Source organism: Papio anubis, chromosome 13, assembly GCF_008728515.1.
Source record: "Papio anubis isolate 15944 chromosome 13, Panubis1.0, whole genome shotgun sequence".
In the NCBI taxonomy this organism is placed as follows: Eukaryota; Metazoa; Chordata; class Mammalia; order Primates; family Cercopithecidae; genus Papio; species Papio anubis.
Genome location: NC_044988.1, coordinates 96,591,731 through 96,608,136, shown reverse-complemented (window position 1 = coordinate 96,608,136; position 16,406 = coordinate 96,591,731). Strand labels below are relative to the sequence as shown.

Sequence of the window (16,406 nt, the reverse complement as noted above, 5' to 3'; positions counted from 1 at the left end):
GTAGAGATGTAGTTTTGCCATGTTGCCCAGGCTGGTCTTGAACTCCTAGGCTCAAGCGATCCTCCTGCTTCAGCTTCCCAAAGTGCTGGGATTACAGGTGTGAGCCACTGCACCTGGTTGACCTTGATCATTTCTTTCTGCAAATGGCATCCAATCACCCATCCTAGGGCAGATTCCTAGGCCACGGGGAGCACGGAGCAGCAGATGCTGGGGCGGCGCAGAGCAGCAGATGCTGGGGGAGCTGCTGGTACTCATGAGGAGCTGGGCCACATCCAGGCAGGGAGCTGGCCAGAGGTGGGTTTGAGTCTCACCTCTTCTGCTTGACCTTGACGTGACAGATGGGAGACTCCAAGAACAAAGGAAATGTGAAATCCCAGAGTAATGGGCCGCAACTGGCCTCCTATCCCTGGAGCTCCTCACAGAGGGCCCCTCCCGCCCATCCATTCTGAAAATATAAACAGGCAGATAGAGTATGTTTCTGGAGAGAAGAGCATGTGGAGAGAGGGCCTACCGCTTGCCCCTGGGACTCTTTTCCTACTCACACATAGTTGGGGGGAGTCTCCACAGACCCCCTGGGGAGGTTGAACTATGTCTCTAGCAGTCAGGAGACCCAAGGGAGCTGCTGTGCCTTACTCAGGCCTCATGAGGCCCAACGGCTGTGCTAGAAGACAGTGGTGGCCACAGGCAGGTCTGCTGTGCTCACAGGTCTGTTAGAATGAGGCCTCCTGTAGACCGAGGTGGCCTGTGTGAGGAAAGCTGGCAGAGTTGAGGGCTGGTGGGGACCCAAGCATCAGGAAGCTGGCAGTGGGCACCAGACTGTGGGAGGCATGGAAGGGGCTGCAGGGGTCCCCCAAATAGACTGGCATCTGCCTGGGTCAAGGGACTTGTGGAATCTCTGAAATACCCATGAAAGTGCCTGGGAGAAGAAGCATCAGCGATATCAGCTGCCAGCTAGAAGGCCCTGTGAAATGGTTTGCCCCCTCCAAATCTCATGTTGAAATGTGATTTCCAGTGTTGGAGGCAAGGCCTGGTGGGAGGTGACTGGATTGGGGGGCAGATCCCTCATGAATGGTTTAGCACCGTCCCGTTGGTGATAAGTGAGTTCTCACTCAGTTCACATGAGATCTGGTTGTTTAAAAGTCTGGGACCTCCCCTCTCCTCACCCCTGCGTCTCTTGCTTCTGCTCTCACCATGTAACATGCTTGTTCATCCTTCACTTTCTGTAAGCTTCCTGAGGACCTCACCGGAAGCCAAGCAGATGTTGGTGCCAAGCTTGTAAAGCTTGCAGAACTGTGAGCCGATGAAACCTCTTTTTAAAATAAATTACTCAGCCTCAGGTATTTCTTTATGGTGATGCAAGAATGGCCTAACACAGAAAATAGGTACTAGGAGTAGGGTATGAATTAGTACATTTGCATTACTATAAAGGGATACCCGAGGCTGGATAATTTATGAAGAAAAGAAGTTTAGGCTGGGCGTGGTGACTCATGCCTGTAATCCCAGGACTTTGGGAGGCCAAGGTGGGCAGATCACCTGAGGTCAGGAGTTCAAGAGCAGCCTAGCCAACATAGTGAAACCCGTCTCTACTAAAAATACAAAAATTAGCTGGGCATGGTGGCAGGCAACTGTAATCCTAGCTACTCGGGAGGCTAAGGCAGGAGAATCACTCGAACTCAAGAGGCAGAGGTTGCAGTGAGCCCAGATCACGTCACTGCACTCCAGCCTGGGTGACAGAGCGAGACTCCGTCTTTAAAAAAAAAAAAAAAAAAAGAAAGAAAAGAGGTTTAACTGGCTCATGGTTCTATAGGCTGTAAGGAATTATGTTGCCAGCATCTGCTTCCAGTGAGGGCCTCAGGAAGCTAAGGCACAAGTCACCATGCCTGGCTAATTTTTTTTTTTTTAATTTTAACAGATGAGGTTTTGCCATATTGCTTGGGCCGGTCTCAAACTGTACTCTGGGCTCAAGCCATCTGCCTGCCTCAGCCTCCCAAAGTTCCAGGATTACAGGCGTGAACCACCACGCCTAGCCCCTAAACACAAGATTTGCAGGGGAAACATACTCTCTCTGCCCGTTTATATTTTCGGAATGGATGGGCGGGAGGGGCCCTGCATGAGGAGCTCCAGGGATAGGAGGCCAGTTGTGGCCCATTACTCTGGGATTTCACATCTCCTTTGTTCTTGGAGCCTCCCATCTCAGCAGCCTGTCACGTCAAGGTCAAGCAGAAGAGGCGAGACTCAAACTCACCTCTGGCCAACTCCCTGCCTGGATGTGGCCCATATCACCCCTATGCTCCAATTACCACTGTATCCTCTCCCCCAGTTGCTGCAGGCCAAAGAGATGGAGAAAGGCCTAGGGAGGGAGAAGGGCCAAACACCCCTGCTCTCTTGCCACAAGCAGCCAGGCCTGAAGCACCCCAACTAGACTGAGACAAGGAGATTAGATTTAATGTCAGATCAGGTTTTGAGTTCTGATTCTTACATGGCAGTTGCCTTCTGAGGACCAACTGGGGACAATGTGTGTCTCAAAAGTGACTGCAGGAAAGTCAAGGACATGCCAATGTAATGCTTACTTGCACTGTACGGATACATGAAGCTGCAGGGACAGAGCCCAGAGGCTGTCCAGAGCCTTGGGCTTGGCAGCTGGTTCTGCCACTTCCTCAGTGCATGAGGCTGGGTGAGCCCCTGCATCTTCACCTGTAGAATGGGGATGACACTGGCCCCACTTCGCAGTGTCTGTGTCAGGGTCACTGAGTGAGTACATGAGAATACTTACGATGGTGCCCAGCAGAGAGTACATGCTCAGTGCAGCTCAGCTGCTATCACTGGTATTATGCAACTCCTGGAGTCTCTGTTTCCCTCCCGTGGAACAGCTGAGGTGCTGGCTTTAAAACCTATCCATAAAGTCTTTGATGCTGCTCCCATTCAGTGGTAGGGTCTACGTCCCTCTCCTTGGAGCTGCAGGCCTTCGTGACTGCCCTGGGCAGCAGAGTGTGGCAGCAGTAAGGCTGCGTGACTTCTGAGGCTGGCTCATAAGGGCTCAGTGATGCAGGTTCTACCCTGCTCTCCTTGGCCATTTGCTCTGGGTGAAAGCCAGCTGCTCTGCAGGAGGCTGCTGATACTGAAGCTGCCACGCTGTGAGGAGGCCCAGGCCACAGTGGGAGGCCACAGGTAGGTGTTCCACGCCCCCCACTTGTAGCCCCAGCCCCATCTGGCAGCAAGCACTGAGCATGTGAGTGAAGATGGCTGCAGGTGACTCCAGCTCCAGCCCCAGCCCTGTTCAGGTTCCTGACCCACACAGTCTATGCATGTAATAAAATGGTTGTTTCATGCCCTTAGGTTCTGGGGTGGCTCGTGAGCGACAGCAGTACTGGTATGCTGGTGACTGCCCCAGCGGGAGCTCCCTCTGTCCCCCTACCAACTCCCCGATGTCTGGACGGCACCAGGGCCTGCTTGGGCGGCCGCGAGCTAACACTCTCAAGAGGTGAGTGTATGCCAGGTGCTGGACTAAGGGGACTTCCCCAGAGACCCTGTGAAGTATGTCTGTGTGAAGATTCCTATTCCTATTTCTCCAATAGGAAAACAGACTTAGGGGGATCAAACCAACGGCCCAAGGGCCTACAGCTAAGAACTGCTGGAGCCAGGCTCTGAACTGAGCTCTGCCTGACTCCAGAGGTGGTTTCTACCACCAGGCAATACAACAGGGAGACACACAGGTGTGTCAGAGAGCAGTCCTCACAGTGCGAGCACAGAAACCAGAGGCCAAGGCCGAAGATTTTCCTGGACTCGCGGTGCTGCCCAGGAATCTTCCGAGAAAACCTGTCAGTTGGTAAAGCCACGTGGAGGCGGGACTAACAAAATCTGGAAATGTCTTCACCAGTTCCAAAGTACACACAAACATTACTTGCCCTCTCTGGGGGTCAGCGTTCTTTATGATTTTTTTCTCTCCAGGAAAATATTAGTTCATTTATAGAAACTAAACATTACATGTGGAGGGAAAATGGAAAACGTGGCATTCTTGGCCTTTTTTTCTCCACAGACACAGAAACTGAGAAGGTTTCTCCATTTCCTTTCTCACAGCCTATTTGTTGGTATGGATCTGCCCACACAGTCATTCTGCAGCGGTGGAAAGTGGGGGCCAGCTCTCTGTGGGGGGCAGGGACCATCCCAGAGACAAAGGGCAGCCTCAGCCCACAGACCATTTCGGACGTGAATCAAGGCCTCAGAGGGCGAGACCTGGGCCGCTGTCAATGCCAGGGCAGGTGGGCTGGGTAGAGGGGTAGAGGTGCGGGCGCTGCCTAGAAGAGGGCCAGAGAGACCGTCCGTCACATTGGTCTCGCCCCTACTGCCTCCTTTCAGTGTGCCCATCCTTGCCCCTGGCAGTTTTGCTGCCTGTTTCCCCCCCTAAAACGTGACCTTTGGGGGGCAGGTTCTTGCCTTCTCTCACTGGGCACCTGGCTCACAGCAAGCCCTTGGCCCGGAAGTCTTGGGTGAATGAACGAATGAGCATGTCTTAGGGCCTCTCCTTGACAGGTGTGGGGGGATGTGCCTACTGGAAAGGGCACCGAGCTGAAGCCTAAACCCCCTCCTGAGGAGCCGGGGAAGCCTGCGTTCCTCCCATTCCTGGGACTGCAAGAGGCACATTCCTGTCCCTGAGTCTGGTCGGGCTCCTGCCACGCAGCTCAGTCTGGCTGCCAGGTCCAGAAAGGCCTCCCTGGAGCTGCCCCTCTGGCTCCACCTCCCCAGGACCCCAGGCTGCCCCACAGCTGCAGCAGCACCCGCTCTCCGTCTTATGAGGCTGCTAGTGGGTAGCTGGGACCCCCGAGTGTGTCTGAAGCCTTCCAGGCACTCCTCGATCCTCTGGTGATCAATGAAAACCTTCACATCCTGCTTCCAGGGCTGAAGCCAGGGATTTGGAAAATTGGTCGAAAACACTCCTATAAGCTGGGGCTCGCTCTGCTGTGGAAAACTGCCGGCATCAGCACTTCTCCCAAGGCTGTGCCGAGTCAGCAGCCGGCCCACTCTGGAGCTGCCTCCGAGGACCAGGTGCCTACAGGACCCTGTGAGGAGCTTGAAGAGTTGTGGCTGATGGAGGGATTTCTGTCCTGGGCTCTAGGAATTCTAGACTGGGCCCTTCCTCAGGGGGCTTTCAGTCTGGCAGGGCAGACAGACATAGGCAAATAAGCACACAGCTAACTGTGCCATCACTGCAGAGGGAAGCGCCACGGAGGGGCATGAGGGCCAGTTGCGGGAAGGAGCTGGGGCTAGCATGTGCCTGTAAAAACCAGACAGTAAATAGTTCAGGCTCTGCAGGCCACAGGGTCTTTGTCTCAACCACTCAACTCTGCCACTGCTGCATGAAAACAGCCACAGGCAATATGTCAACCCAAAAAGGGTGGCTGTGCCCATATGAAAACAGAGGGCGGATTTGTTCCCCAGTTTGCCAGGGCCTGGTTGTTACAGGGCCTGACCTGATCGGGGTGGGGGTGATAGTGGGAAGAAGGCTTCCCCGGGGCAGGAATGTTTAGATAAAAGCTGCAGGCTGATTCAGTGATGAATCACAGAATCAGGCAGAATCACAATATTGACAATTATGACAATCACATCACCACGATCAAGTTCCACCTACCATGTGTGTTCTGTGCCGGGCACTGTGCTAACAACACAACCCTGTGAAGGAGGGAGACTTTATGTCCACTTTACAGATGGAGACACTGAGGCTTGGCAGTATGCTGAGTAGTCTGTTTGCACAATTTGGTTGCATTTTTTGCCCCGCCCACTTGCCACTTCTGGTCGGGGGAGGCTGCCCCCTGAGATGCATTTCCTGGACCCTTTGCCCCTAGCTTTCTACTGGATTTGGCCAAGGAAAGGCTCTGGCAGCAGACTGAGGGCTGGAGGAGAGAGAGGCCAGGGATTTCTCTCTGCTCCCTCCTGCTTCCCCCTCCCTGCCCACAGACCCTGCACAGCCAACCACCCTCCAGAACTCAGCCATCCCTGGGGTTGGTAACACTTCTTCCCCATGCCCTTCAGCCTAGGACTCCAACCTCTCCAGGACCCTGGGCTGGCCCAGGGGTGCCTCGCCATGCTTTACTGGTTCTGTTCATTAAAGTCTCTTCATGTGAACCATCTGGGGTCCATTCTGTCCCCTGCCAGGGCTCTGATGCTGGAGGTTGGCTGGCTTGCTGGTTTCTGCTCTCACATGGCTAATAAACAACAGAGCCAAGTAGAGGTGTGGGTGGATCGTGGGAAAGGAGGCTGTACCTGAGGAGGCTGGGCCAGGGCTGGCTCCTGGCTCCCCAGCTGACTTCCAGGACAGTCAGGGGTCAAAAGAGGCCAGGAAATGCAGTGCCTCCTTTCCTGCCTCAGGGCCAAGTGAGTGACCCCATTCTTGAGGCCCCCAATTAGCACTTTTAGTTGTCTAAGACCAGCTCCAGGTCTGCAACCTCCTGGTCTTCTCCCTAACCTTAGCAGGGGGAGCCAGTGTTGCTCAGTGCAGACCTGGGCTGGGGGCTGGGGCTGAGGCTGAGGCGGAGGCAGGGCCCTGGGCTCTTCCTCAGGGAGGAGATAGTGGGGCAGATGGTGGTGAAATGAAGGGACCAGCTGGGTCAGATAGATGCCTGGAGGGGAAGAGGAAGCCTCTGTTGCCATCGCCCTGGCAGGAAGCAGCCTGCAGGCGTGTTGAATGGCTGGTGCTAGGGAGAGCCAGACTGGCAGATGAGGGCTTGGGCTGGAGGTGAGGCTGGAGGCACCAGGGAGGAGGGGGGCCCTCTGAGCCTCAGTCATGAGGCTGCAGCACCAGGACCCCCTCCATACTTGGACCAGTGTACACCAGAGGCCCACCCAGAGCTGCAGCCTGGCTCTTCATCCACCCATCTATCCACCCACCCACTCACCCATCCATCCTTCTCCTCCAAAAACCCTACGAAAATTGAGCATCTACAAAAGGCAGGCATGATGCCAGGTGTGAAGATTTGATGAGGAATGAGTCAGGCCCAGTGACCAGACAGAGAATAATGACAACTTGTGGTGAGTGCCATAAAGAAGTCGAGAGCTGAAATAAAGGCCGCCCTGAGCCCAACAGGATGAGCAGCAGCAGACCACGAAAACGAGGGGAAGAATGTCTAAGGCTCGAGCGAGGGGCCTGGGGAGGAGAACTTCACAGAGGCCTTGCTCCTCTCAGGCAGAGGTGAGGCTAGGATGTGGCCTGTGGATGGCCAGAGCCACTAGGGAGAGGCAGAGGTGGCTCATGCCAAGGTGAACACCACCCTGGGCCTGACCCTGGGCCCTCCCACCTCTCCCTGCTCAGTGGCTCCAGCAGGAAATCAGGCAGGAAGAAGGGGCACTGGGAGGCGAGTATTCCAGAGCTGTCTGAAGAGCAACAAGTGTGGCATGGAGACTTCTTGGCATTTAGAGAAGTCCAGGGATGTGGCTCATCCTGTTAAGGCTATTGAACTGAAGAGGCTGCAAAGGCCAGACAGGCCTCTTATTCACACTAATTTGGAGGGGACTCAGAAGGACAGACCACCACTTCCATTTTGCTCCAGAATTCTGGCACTATCTCCCAAAGCAATAGGCTAGTCTTTGCTAGCATTCCTTCTGTAGCTCTAAACAACTGCTGTCTCCTACAGTCTTCTGATAGGAACCCTGCCCTGCTCCCTCCGCCTCCCCCCACAGGTCAGGTGTAGGTGACTGAGCATCTAAAAGGAGGAATGCTGACCGAGGGGGAAGGTGTTCTAGAATGTCAGAGATGACAAAGTAGAGACAAGACCAGCACTAGGAGCCTTCCTTCTGGCCACCCTTGCTGGGGGCACCTGCCACATATGGAAGGCAATGGATTTGGAAGACTGCAAGAGATATTTTAATACTGGGCTTATGGAAACCCTGTGAACATCAAGTTTGCGCCAGGACTGTCTTGAGGTATAGATAACAGCATTTCCAGAGGCCTCGAGAATCAACCAGCATGTCTCTCTAAGATACCAGACCCGAGGGGTGCTGGAGGCAGGGTCCGGCTTGTACAGTGCAGCCAGGAGAGGCTGGAAAAGGCAAGCAGCCCGGAGTCCCCCCAGGAATCGGGGCAGAGCCTTACTGGGTGGGGCTCATGAAAGGCTGCCACACTGGCCCTATGGGCTCTGTGGTCCTGTGTCCACCAAGAGCTGTTACAGAGGTTGGCCTGGCACCGGAGAGTGAGGAGAGTGGCTTGAGCAGGTCAACAGGCTAGGGGAGGTGTGGCACCAGGTAGCAGCTTGCAATAGCCACCCCCTTACAAACACGGCACATCAGACTCTGAGCTGAGTGCCTTCGAAATAGTATTTTGTTTTTGACATTCCAGCATTCCTCGGAGGAGGGTTTCATCATCCCATTTTATAGGTTTTTTTTTTAAAAAAAAGAAGCCCAAAGGGGTAAGTCACTTGTCCAAGACTACAGTGGCCTAGAACCCAGGGTGCTATGACCTAGAGCACAAACCAGCGGGAGGAAGTGCTGTTGGGTTCCCCTCGACCCCCCACCCCGCCGACCTCTCCCTGGACAGCCGTGGAGATCAGCTCCTGTCACTGAGAGCCAGCTGGAATATGAGTAAAAGGTAACCATTAAATAATAACGATGAAGCAGCCAACACTGAGCGCACTTTCACAATGTTAGTGTGAGCAGAGCACTTTACAGGCAGGCATGAGCTTACTCAGGCAGTACAACAACCCGAGAAGGTAAGTCCTCATATTATGTTCATTCTGTGGATGAGGCCACTGAAGATTACAGGTAAAGCGACAAAGCCAGGAAACAGCGGAGCTCGGGCTTGACTGCAAAGCCTGGGCTCAAATCACTAGGGGACAGTGTATGTATGTGTGTTTCACAAGTCTGATGAGCCACCTGCACCTGGGGACACCAAATATCCTGGGCATCCTCCACACCCCTCCAGGGCACACCCCTCCAAGCCTGGGCAGCAGCCCTGCTAAGGGTCCAGAGAGCCTGGAGAAGATGGTGGGGCTTTCTCTACCTTGTGTGTGCTCCCAACTTGGGGCTCTGATCCTGCCTCTCTTGGGGTTGTTCAGGCCCAGGCTCTAACACTCAGGATCTTCCAGGGAGCCCCGGCACAGGGGGGAAGCACACAAGTCCTGCATGATCAGGAGCCTGGGCAGACTGGTGAGGAGGGCTGTGAACAGGGAGAGCTGAGTCTGCTAAGCTGCAAACTTCACTTGCCCTTGGGCTCCCCAGTCAAGGCCAACTCTGGCAGCCACAATTAGGCTATGAAGCGGGTTTGCTCCCACTCGAGGTAGCTACAATACCTGCAAGATCTTCCTTGGAAGAGACTAGTCTTGGAGAGCTGCTTCCTGGTTCGATTCTGAGCGACAGTCTGAAAACAAAGATTTTCATAAGATCAGATGGGCTCTGGTTTACCACATGGGAACCTTTTTGGGGCTGGGAAAAGCTACTATAGTCACAGAAGCCAGGAATACTGTGAGATCTGCTCCAGATCACAGTCACTTCCCTCTGAGGTCTCCAGGGGGTTTCCACAGCCAAGAAACAATGGTTAAGAAAGACAAAGTGAAAAGGACTTGAGTATGTCCTACTGTCTACTGAGCACAGATGTGTTCACTCTGAACCAGTACATTTTCTAGATGAGGAAACTGAGGAGTGGTGAGGTTAAGCAGCTTCCCCAAATTCATAGGATTAGCAAGTGGCAGAGAAGGGGATCAAACCCAGGACTGTCTGACTCTGAACCAGAGTTAGTTTTTTTTTTTCTTTTTCTTTTTTTTTTTAGATGAAGTCTTGCTCTGTCGCCAGGCTGGAATGCAGTGGTGCAATCTAGGCTCACTGCACCCTCCGTCTCCTGGGTTCAAGTGATTCTCCCGCCTCAGCCTCCCCTTTTTTGAGACAGAGTCTCGCTCTGTCACCCAGGCTAGACTGCAGTGGCAAGATCTCAGCTCACTGCAGCCTCTGCCTCCCAGGTTCAAGCGATACTCGTGCCTCAGCCTCCCGAGTAGGTGGGATTACAGGTGTATGCCACCATGCCTGGGTAATTTTTGTATTTTTAGTAAAGACGGGGTTTCGCCATGTTGGCCAGGCTGGTCTCGAACTCCTGAGCTCAAGTGACCAGCCTGCTTCAGCCTCCCAAAGTGTTGGGATTTACAGGCATGAGCCACCACACATGGCCTCTGAACTGGAGTGTTTAATCATTACACTGCACTCCCTGTCATCAGATGCCCTTAGAGAGGGACAAGGCAATGGACATGCTATGAGGACTGGCCCTCCAATATATCTTTTTAAAGCACTGATTAAGAACTTCTGGGTGAAAATGACAGAGTGAGACTAGATACCAGACTCTCCCTCTCCTTCCAAAACCAACAAAAAATTATAAAAGCTTATGAGTAAAAGAACTCACCAGGTGCAACTAAACAAGGGTAGGGGAGTAATTTAAAGCCATGAACTTCAAAGAATTACAGTCAAGGAAAGAAAAAGAGGATTCTGAAACTGGACCAAGAGTTGCATCATGGCATGGCTCCTGTCAAGCCCAATGAGGGGTCTCACTGGGTCTGAGTGGGGGTCCTTATCATTCCCTCTGCTGAATGGCACCAGATGCTGATGAAATAGGTCGAGAGCACGGCAGCTCCTCTGATGGAAATGAAGCCTCCATGGGGCGTGATGGGAAACCTGAGGGTATCTCTAGGAATGGGATACAGCTCCCCAAAGAGGTGAAGGACACTCCAACATAGGCCTTTTGCCAGAACCCACATATGTGAAACAGACTGCTTGCTTACTGCCTCCACAGAGCCTGAGCCTCCTACTCCCCCAGGCTACAGAAAAGGAGAAAAACTGAAAGCCCTGGACCTCCCAGCTAGCAGTAAGGGGTCCCCTCTCACACCCACGGGAGGAGGGCCAGACATCTCCCCCACCCTCATATGAGAGCCGTGGAACATCCAGACAGAGCCGCTCAAATGGGAGCCAGAAGAAAAGAAATAGTATGGCAATACAGCCAACATCCTCTTACAAAAGAAGGAAAGAACAGGTGAGCAGTGCCCAATGGCCCGACCAAGAACGCAGCCCCAGGAGCAGAGGAAATCCCCGCAAGTGCTTAGAGCAGTGGAACAACTTATTAAAAACACAAGTAAAACAAAATCTGAAAAATGAGATGCTAAAACAAAACTTGAAAAATGAGATGAAAAAGGAGATTGAAGACCTAGGGGGAACAAATCCAGGACTGAAATAAGAGAGTGCTGAATGAATACCTAAGTAGAAACAGACAATCGCAGTGACAGCTGATGAACAAGGTGGAGACTGCCGCTGTTAGCAAGAAGTGAATGGATATGACGGGCAGAGAGCATCCAACACGGATTCCTGGAAGCCCTGGAAGAGAGAAGCCACGAAATGGCACAGAAGTAGTCAAAGATACGAACAAAAGGAGTTTTTCTGCCATGAAGAAAGATGACGACACCATGGTCTGGGGAATCTGGTACAGAACCCTCTACTCTGAGGCATTCTCTTATGAAGCTTTTGAACTTTAAGGAATTCTTCACCTACCCGGCAGACAAGACCCTTAACAAGAGGAAAAAAACCAAAATCAGCTGGGTTCATTCTCCACAGCATCACCCAGAGCCAGAGGCAATGGCACACGGCCTGCAGCGCTGAGGGAGAGAAGCAAAGGAGGGCAGCCAGCAAGGCCAGCCCCAGTCCAACGCAGGCATTTCCCTGAGGGAAGGCAGGGTATGCGGGCCCTGTGAGCACTTTTATTTTTTTGGTGGAGCATTGGTAGGGGGACCTACTTCCTGATGAAATGCAGCTAAATAAGGGACTGATTAAAATAAAGACTCCAGGAACGGAGAAGCTATGGGGAAACAACAGGTGGTAAAAACTGAATCTGTTTACAAATGGTAAACAGTAGGAGTTCTGATTCCTGAACATGTTTATGTTATAGACTTGGATTATGTGGTAATAATAATATAACAAACAAAAAGTTGGAAGCTGGTGAAGTAGAAGTTAAGGAAGGGGGAGAGGGCTAATATTCTCATCTTTCATAACCAGAGCTGGCTGACACTGTTCACAATGGAAACCTAGTTAAAATAAAACTTATTGACTCAAGCCTCCTAATGTTTTTCCTGACTTCTTTTATTATTATTATTATTATTATTTTATTTTATTTTTTTTTGAGACGGAGTGTCACTCTGTCGCCTGGGCTGGAGTGCAGTGGCCGGATCTCAGCTCACTGCAAACTCTGCCTCCCGTGTTTACGCCATTCTCCTGCCTCAGCCTCCCAAGTAACTGGGACTACAGGCGCCCGCCACCTCGCCCGGCTAGTGTTTTGTATTTTTTAGTAGAGACGGGGTTTCACCGGGTTAGCCAGGATGGTCTCGATCTCCTGACCTCGTGATCCGCACGTCTCGGCCTCCCAAAGTGCTGGGATTACAGGCTTGAGCCACCGCGCCCGGCCTATTATTATTATTATTATTATTATTATTATTATTAGTTTGAGATGGAGTCTCACTCTGTCATCCAGGCTGGAGTACAGTGGCACAATCTCAGCTCACTGCAACCTCTGCCTCCCAGGTTCAAGTGACTCTCTTGCCTCAGACTCCTGAGTAGCTGGGATTACACGCGCACGCCACCATGCCCGACTAATTTTTGTATTTTTAGCAGAGACGGGGTTTCACCATGTTGGTCAGGCTGGTCTTGAACTCCGGACTTCAGGTGATCCACCCTCCTTGGCCTCCCAAAGTGCTGGGATTACAAGTGTGAACAGGCATGACCCACTGTGCCTGGCCCTCTTTTATTAACCTTAGAAGGCTCTTTTGGGCCGGGCGCGGTGGCTCAAGCCTGTAATCCCAGCACTTTGGGAGGCCGAGACGGGTGGATCACGAGGTCAGGAGATCGAGACCATCCTGGCTAACATGGTGAAACCCTGTCTCTACTAAAAAATACAAAAAACTAGCCGGGCGCGGTGGCGGGCGCCTGTAGTCCCAGCTACTCGGGAGGCTGAGGCAGGAGAATGGCGTGAACCCGGGAGGCGGAGCTTGCAGTGAGCAGAGATCCGGCCACTGCACTCCAGCCTGGGCGGCAGAGCGAGACTCCGTCTCAAAAAAAAAAAAAAAAAAAAAAAAAGGCTCTTTTGAAAAATAATCTCTCTTTTGGTAAACAAACATTTATTTAAAGAGTAGCATTTTTTTTTCACATTTCAGTTTTTTTCTGGTTAAATTAAAATGAAATTAAAGTTAGTATTTTAAATTAAAAATAGCCAGTGTAGTAGAATCCAATTTTAATATTCTATCCTTCCATCCATCCATCTATCCATCCTTCCCTACCTATATATACATTTCTATGCATAGAAAAATGTCCATAAGTATGTTTACTTAATGCTAATGGTCATGCTTTCTAAGTAATGGTAAATCGGGTAATTTTTCTTAAATAAAATAAAATAGAATAAAGGCTGTGGGAAATAAAGCACCGGTTGGACGTCTTGGCATAATATCTCCAAAGCAGATGGGGGAGAATGTCAGCAATGCAATGCCACCAAGGTAATAACTAAGCCATTGCATCCTTGTGGGTGAGGAGCCAGCCTCCAGATGTGACTTGGGCCACAGAGTGTGGGTCCTCAAGCAGAATCACAGGCTCTACCCATCTCTTGCCCCTTGGAGCCTGGACCTCCCTGGGAAGGAATTCCCTCAGTGGTCTGAGGGCCGGGGGTGAGAATGCAGGCTTCCTCCCTGGGTCTGTCCACTTTGACCACAACAAAGAGCCTTTGTAAAAAGCCAGGCTGACTGTTGTTTAGCATCAGGTGCTGGGGTGCTCAACGTCCTTCAGAGTAGAAGGAGTAATTACTCATGATTTGCAGCTTGTTCAAAGATTATCTCATGGTCAGAAGTATTTATAGGCCATTTTTCTCTCTAAAGCATATCAGTGTTAATGAAAAACCACTGTCTCCTTTATCATAATACCAGTGCGTAAATGGAAAATATTACCCCAGAAACTAAGCGGGAAAAATTTTGTACTGCAGGGCACTCTTTTCAGGAACAGCAAATGCTTTATAAATAAATAAAATGAGCTTGCTTTGTGGCAAGCATAATTTTAATGGTAATCTCTGGCTTTCATCTATTGTTGTTACTATTATGTAACAGATCACATTTTCATATTATATTTTAACAAATTATTATATAAAACAACTAAAAGCATTATGTCTATGTTCCAAAAGAATCACCTAGGGAGCTTTGAAAAAATAAATTTTCGGGCCCCACCCGAGACATAGGGCTGGTTAGAGAGTTTCCCAGGTGACTCTGGTTCATAGCCCCGGCTGCAGACCACTCCTGTAAAGCTGACCAGTGGGCACTGCTTGAACATCCGTTCCCCTTAGGGTCTTTCCTGGTGAGTCAATTGTGGGTAATGTGGGGGTTGCTCTGTTCTCTACTTTTCACTAACTTAGATGAAGACCATGTAGTCTGGCTAATCAAATTCATGGACACAAAACTGGAAGAGATAAAAAATTTACTGGATAACAAGATTCCAGGGAATCATGGCATATTGGAAGCCATCAAAAGATAAGATTTAAAAGAATACAGATGCTCCTCAACTTACGATGGGGACACATCCCAATAAACTCATCATAAGTTGAAAATATTACAAGTCAAAAATGCATTTAATACACTTCACCTACCGAACACCATAGCTTAGCCTAGCCTACCTTAAATGTGCCCAGAACACTTACATGAGCTTACAAAATCATCTAACACAAAGCCTATTTTATAAGGAAGTGTTGAATATCTCACGGCATTTATTAAATACCATGCTGAAAATGAAAAACAGACTGGCTGTATGGGTATTCAAAGTACAGTTTCTACCGAATGTGCGTTGCTTTCCCACCACTGTAAAGCTGAAAAACCATTAAGTTGAGCCATCCTAAGTCGGGGACCATCTGGGAACGTGAAGTTGACATTTAGGTGGTCAATGATTGATTACAAGATGGCGGGGACTTGCCTTAATACCAGGACATACGAAAAAGTACTGAGGTTCTTAGTCTCAAGCTGAAAATGAGCCAAGAGGACTTCCAAGCAGTATGGCAGACAGGGTTAACATGAAAAATCCTTCTTTTCCCTCCAAATACATAGAAATGCTGGATGAATTCCCAGATGCCACAGCGAAGAAAGCACTGAAAGCCTCAGCAGGGTTATTGGAAGATGAGGCCAAAGGGCCCATGGGGTTGTTATGAGAACTGGGTCTACTCCACAGGGGCTCTACAGGGAAGGAGGTAGGGCCTTGAATACTGCAGAGAGCTGAGAGTTATAAAGAATTGTCTCATCCATGAAACAAGCTCTTGGAGATATGGCTAGAAGCTGTCTTGCCACCCAGCACTGTGGGTGGGGGAGTCACTTGTGAGAACCAGAGCACCAAGCCTGTGCCATTCACAGCTGTGGAGTCCAAGTTCATATTATCTGTGCCATGAGGGAAAGCCACACTGAGAAGTTAACACGACACCTTCCTCTGAACCGGGGGGCCTATGAGGATGGGGCAGAGATGGATATGAGAGCTGTTCAGACATCACCACTGTGGGGCTGTGAGGTCGAAGATCACACTGCACGCATGTGCTTGTGTGTGCTGGGGCCTGGGTGCTACTGCCGTGGACGTTGATAAGCCCTGCAGGTGGCCACTCACTGGTCCCAACAAGGGCTAGGCCACTTGCAGGGACCTGAGCGCTAAAGACAAACAAAGGTGGGGCTGGGAGGGCTGACACAGGAGTAGGTGGGGACTTACTTGTAGTTGTCATCTTCCACAAACTTCTGGAGCTCTTCAATGTAGCGTACGGACTTCAGGTACTTCTGCACATGGGGCAGCGTGGTGAGGTGATCTGCAAAAGGTGGACCAAATCCAGAGACGTTAGACTCTCCCCCTCTTTAGGCCCCCAAATAAGAAGTATAGAAATCACTGATTTCAGATGCTCCTGGGATAGCGAGACTCATTCATTCTCCAGCAGTTGCTGATGCTCTTTGGGGACTGGCCCTGTGCTGACTACTGGAACGTGGTGGTGGGGATCATCAGGCCTGGGTTCTGCCCTCAAGGAGTGCCCCCCAGATGACTAGGCCTTAGTCACCACACTCTGAGGTCACCATGTTTTTTTAGCCAGGAAAGAGGAGCTGTGCCTCCACTCAGATATCAGGGGCTGGGGAAAGATGGCTCCCTGGCCTCCAGAACAGACCAGAGCCAGGTGTCTGTGCCCTAAAACAGGTTTCCACTGGGGTAACTGGGCAAGCCTCCTATACCTACCCACCAGCTGTGTGACATGAATGCAAGAATGAATGAACAGACCCTGCCCAGCCAGGTGTGGAGGCCTAACCCAGAAGCTGGCCTATGACTGGAACTGCTGCATCCTAGGAAGAAAGGGAGGGTTCCAGGCACCTGAACATGCCTGTGCCAGGCTCTGCAGCAGGTAATTTTAC

The 16,406-nt window shown here is 51.1% G+C and overlaps 1 protein-coding gene across 25 annotated transcripts in view; it reads right to left on the bottom strand.

Moving 5' to 3' along the window:
• Positions 1 to 16,406, bottom strand: part of RALGPS1 (Ral GEF with PH domain and SH3 binding motif 1) — a 309,103-nt gene that overhangs the window by 39,504 nt on the left and 253,193 nt on the right. For all 25 annotated transcript variants that reach the window (XR_004178006.1, XR_001896046.3, XR_001896047.3 and 22 more), the window contains 2 exons: positions 15,724 to 15,817; positions 9,276 to 9,343 (listed from right to left, as the gene is read on the bottom strand). Coding sequence is in view for 22 of the 25 variants with exons in the window: in XM_017950009.3 (XP_017805498.1) it covers positions 9,276 to 9,343; positions 15,724 to 15,817 (162 nt within the window). In the remaining 3 variants the exon portion in view is untranslated. The remainder of the gene's footprint in view (positions 1 to 9,275; positions 9,344 to 15,723; positions 15,818 to 16,406) is intronic.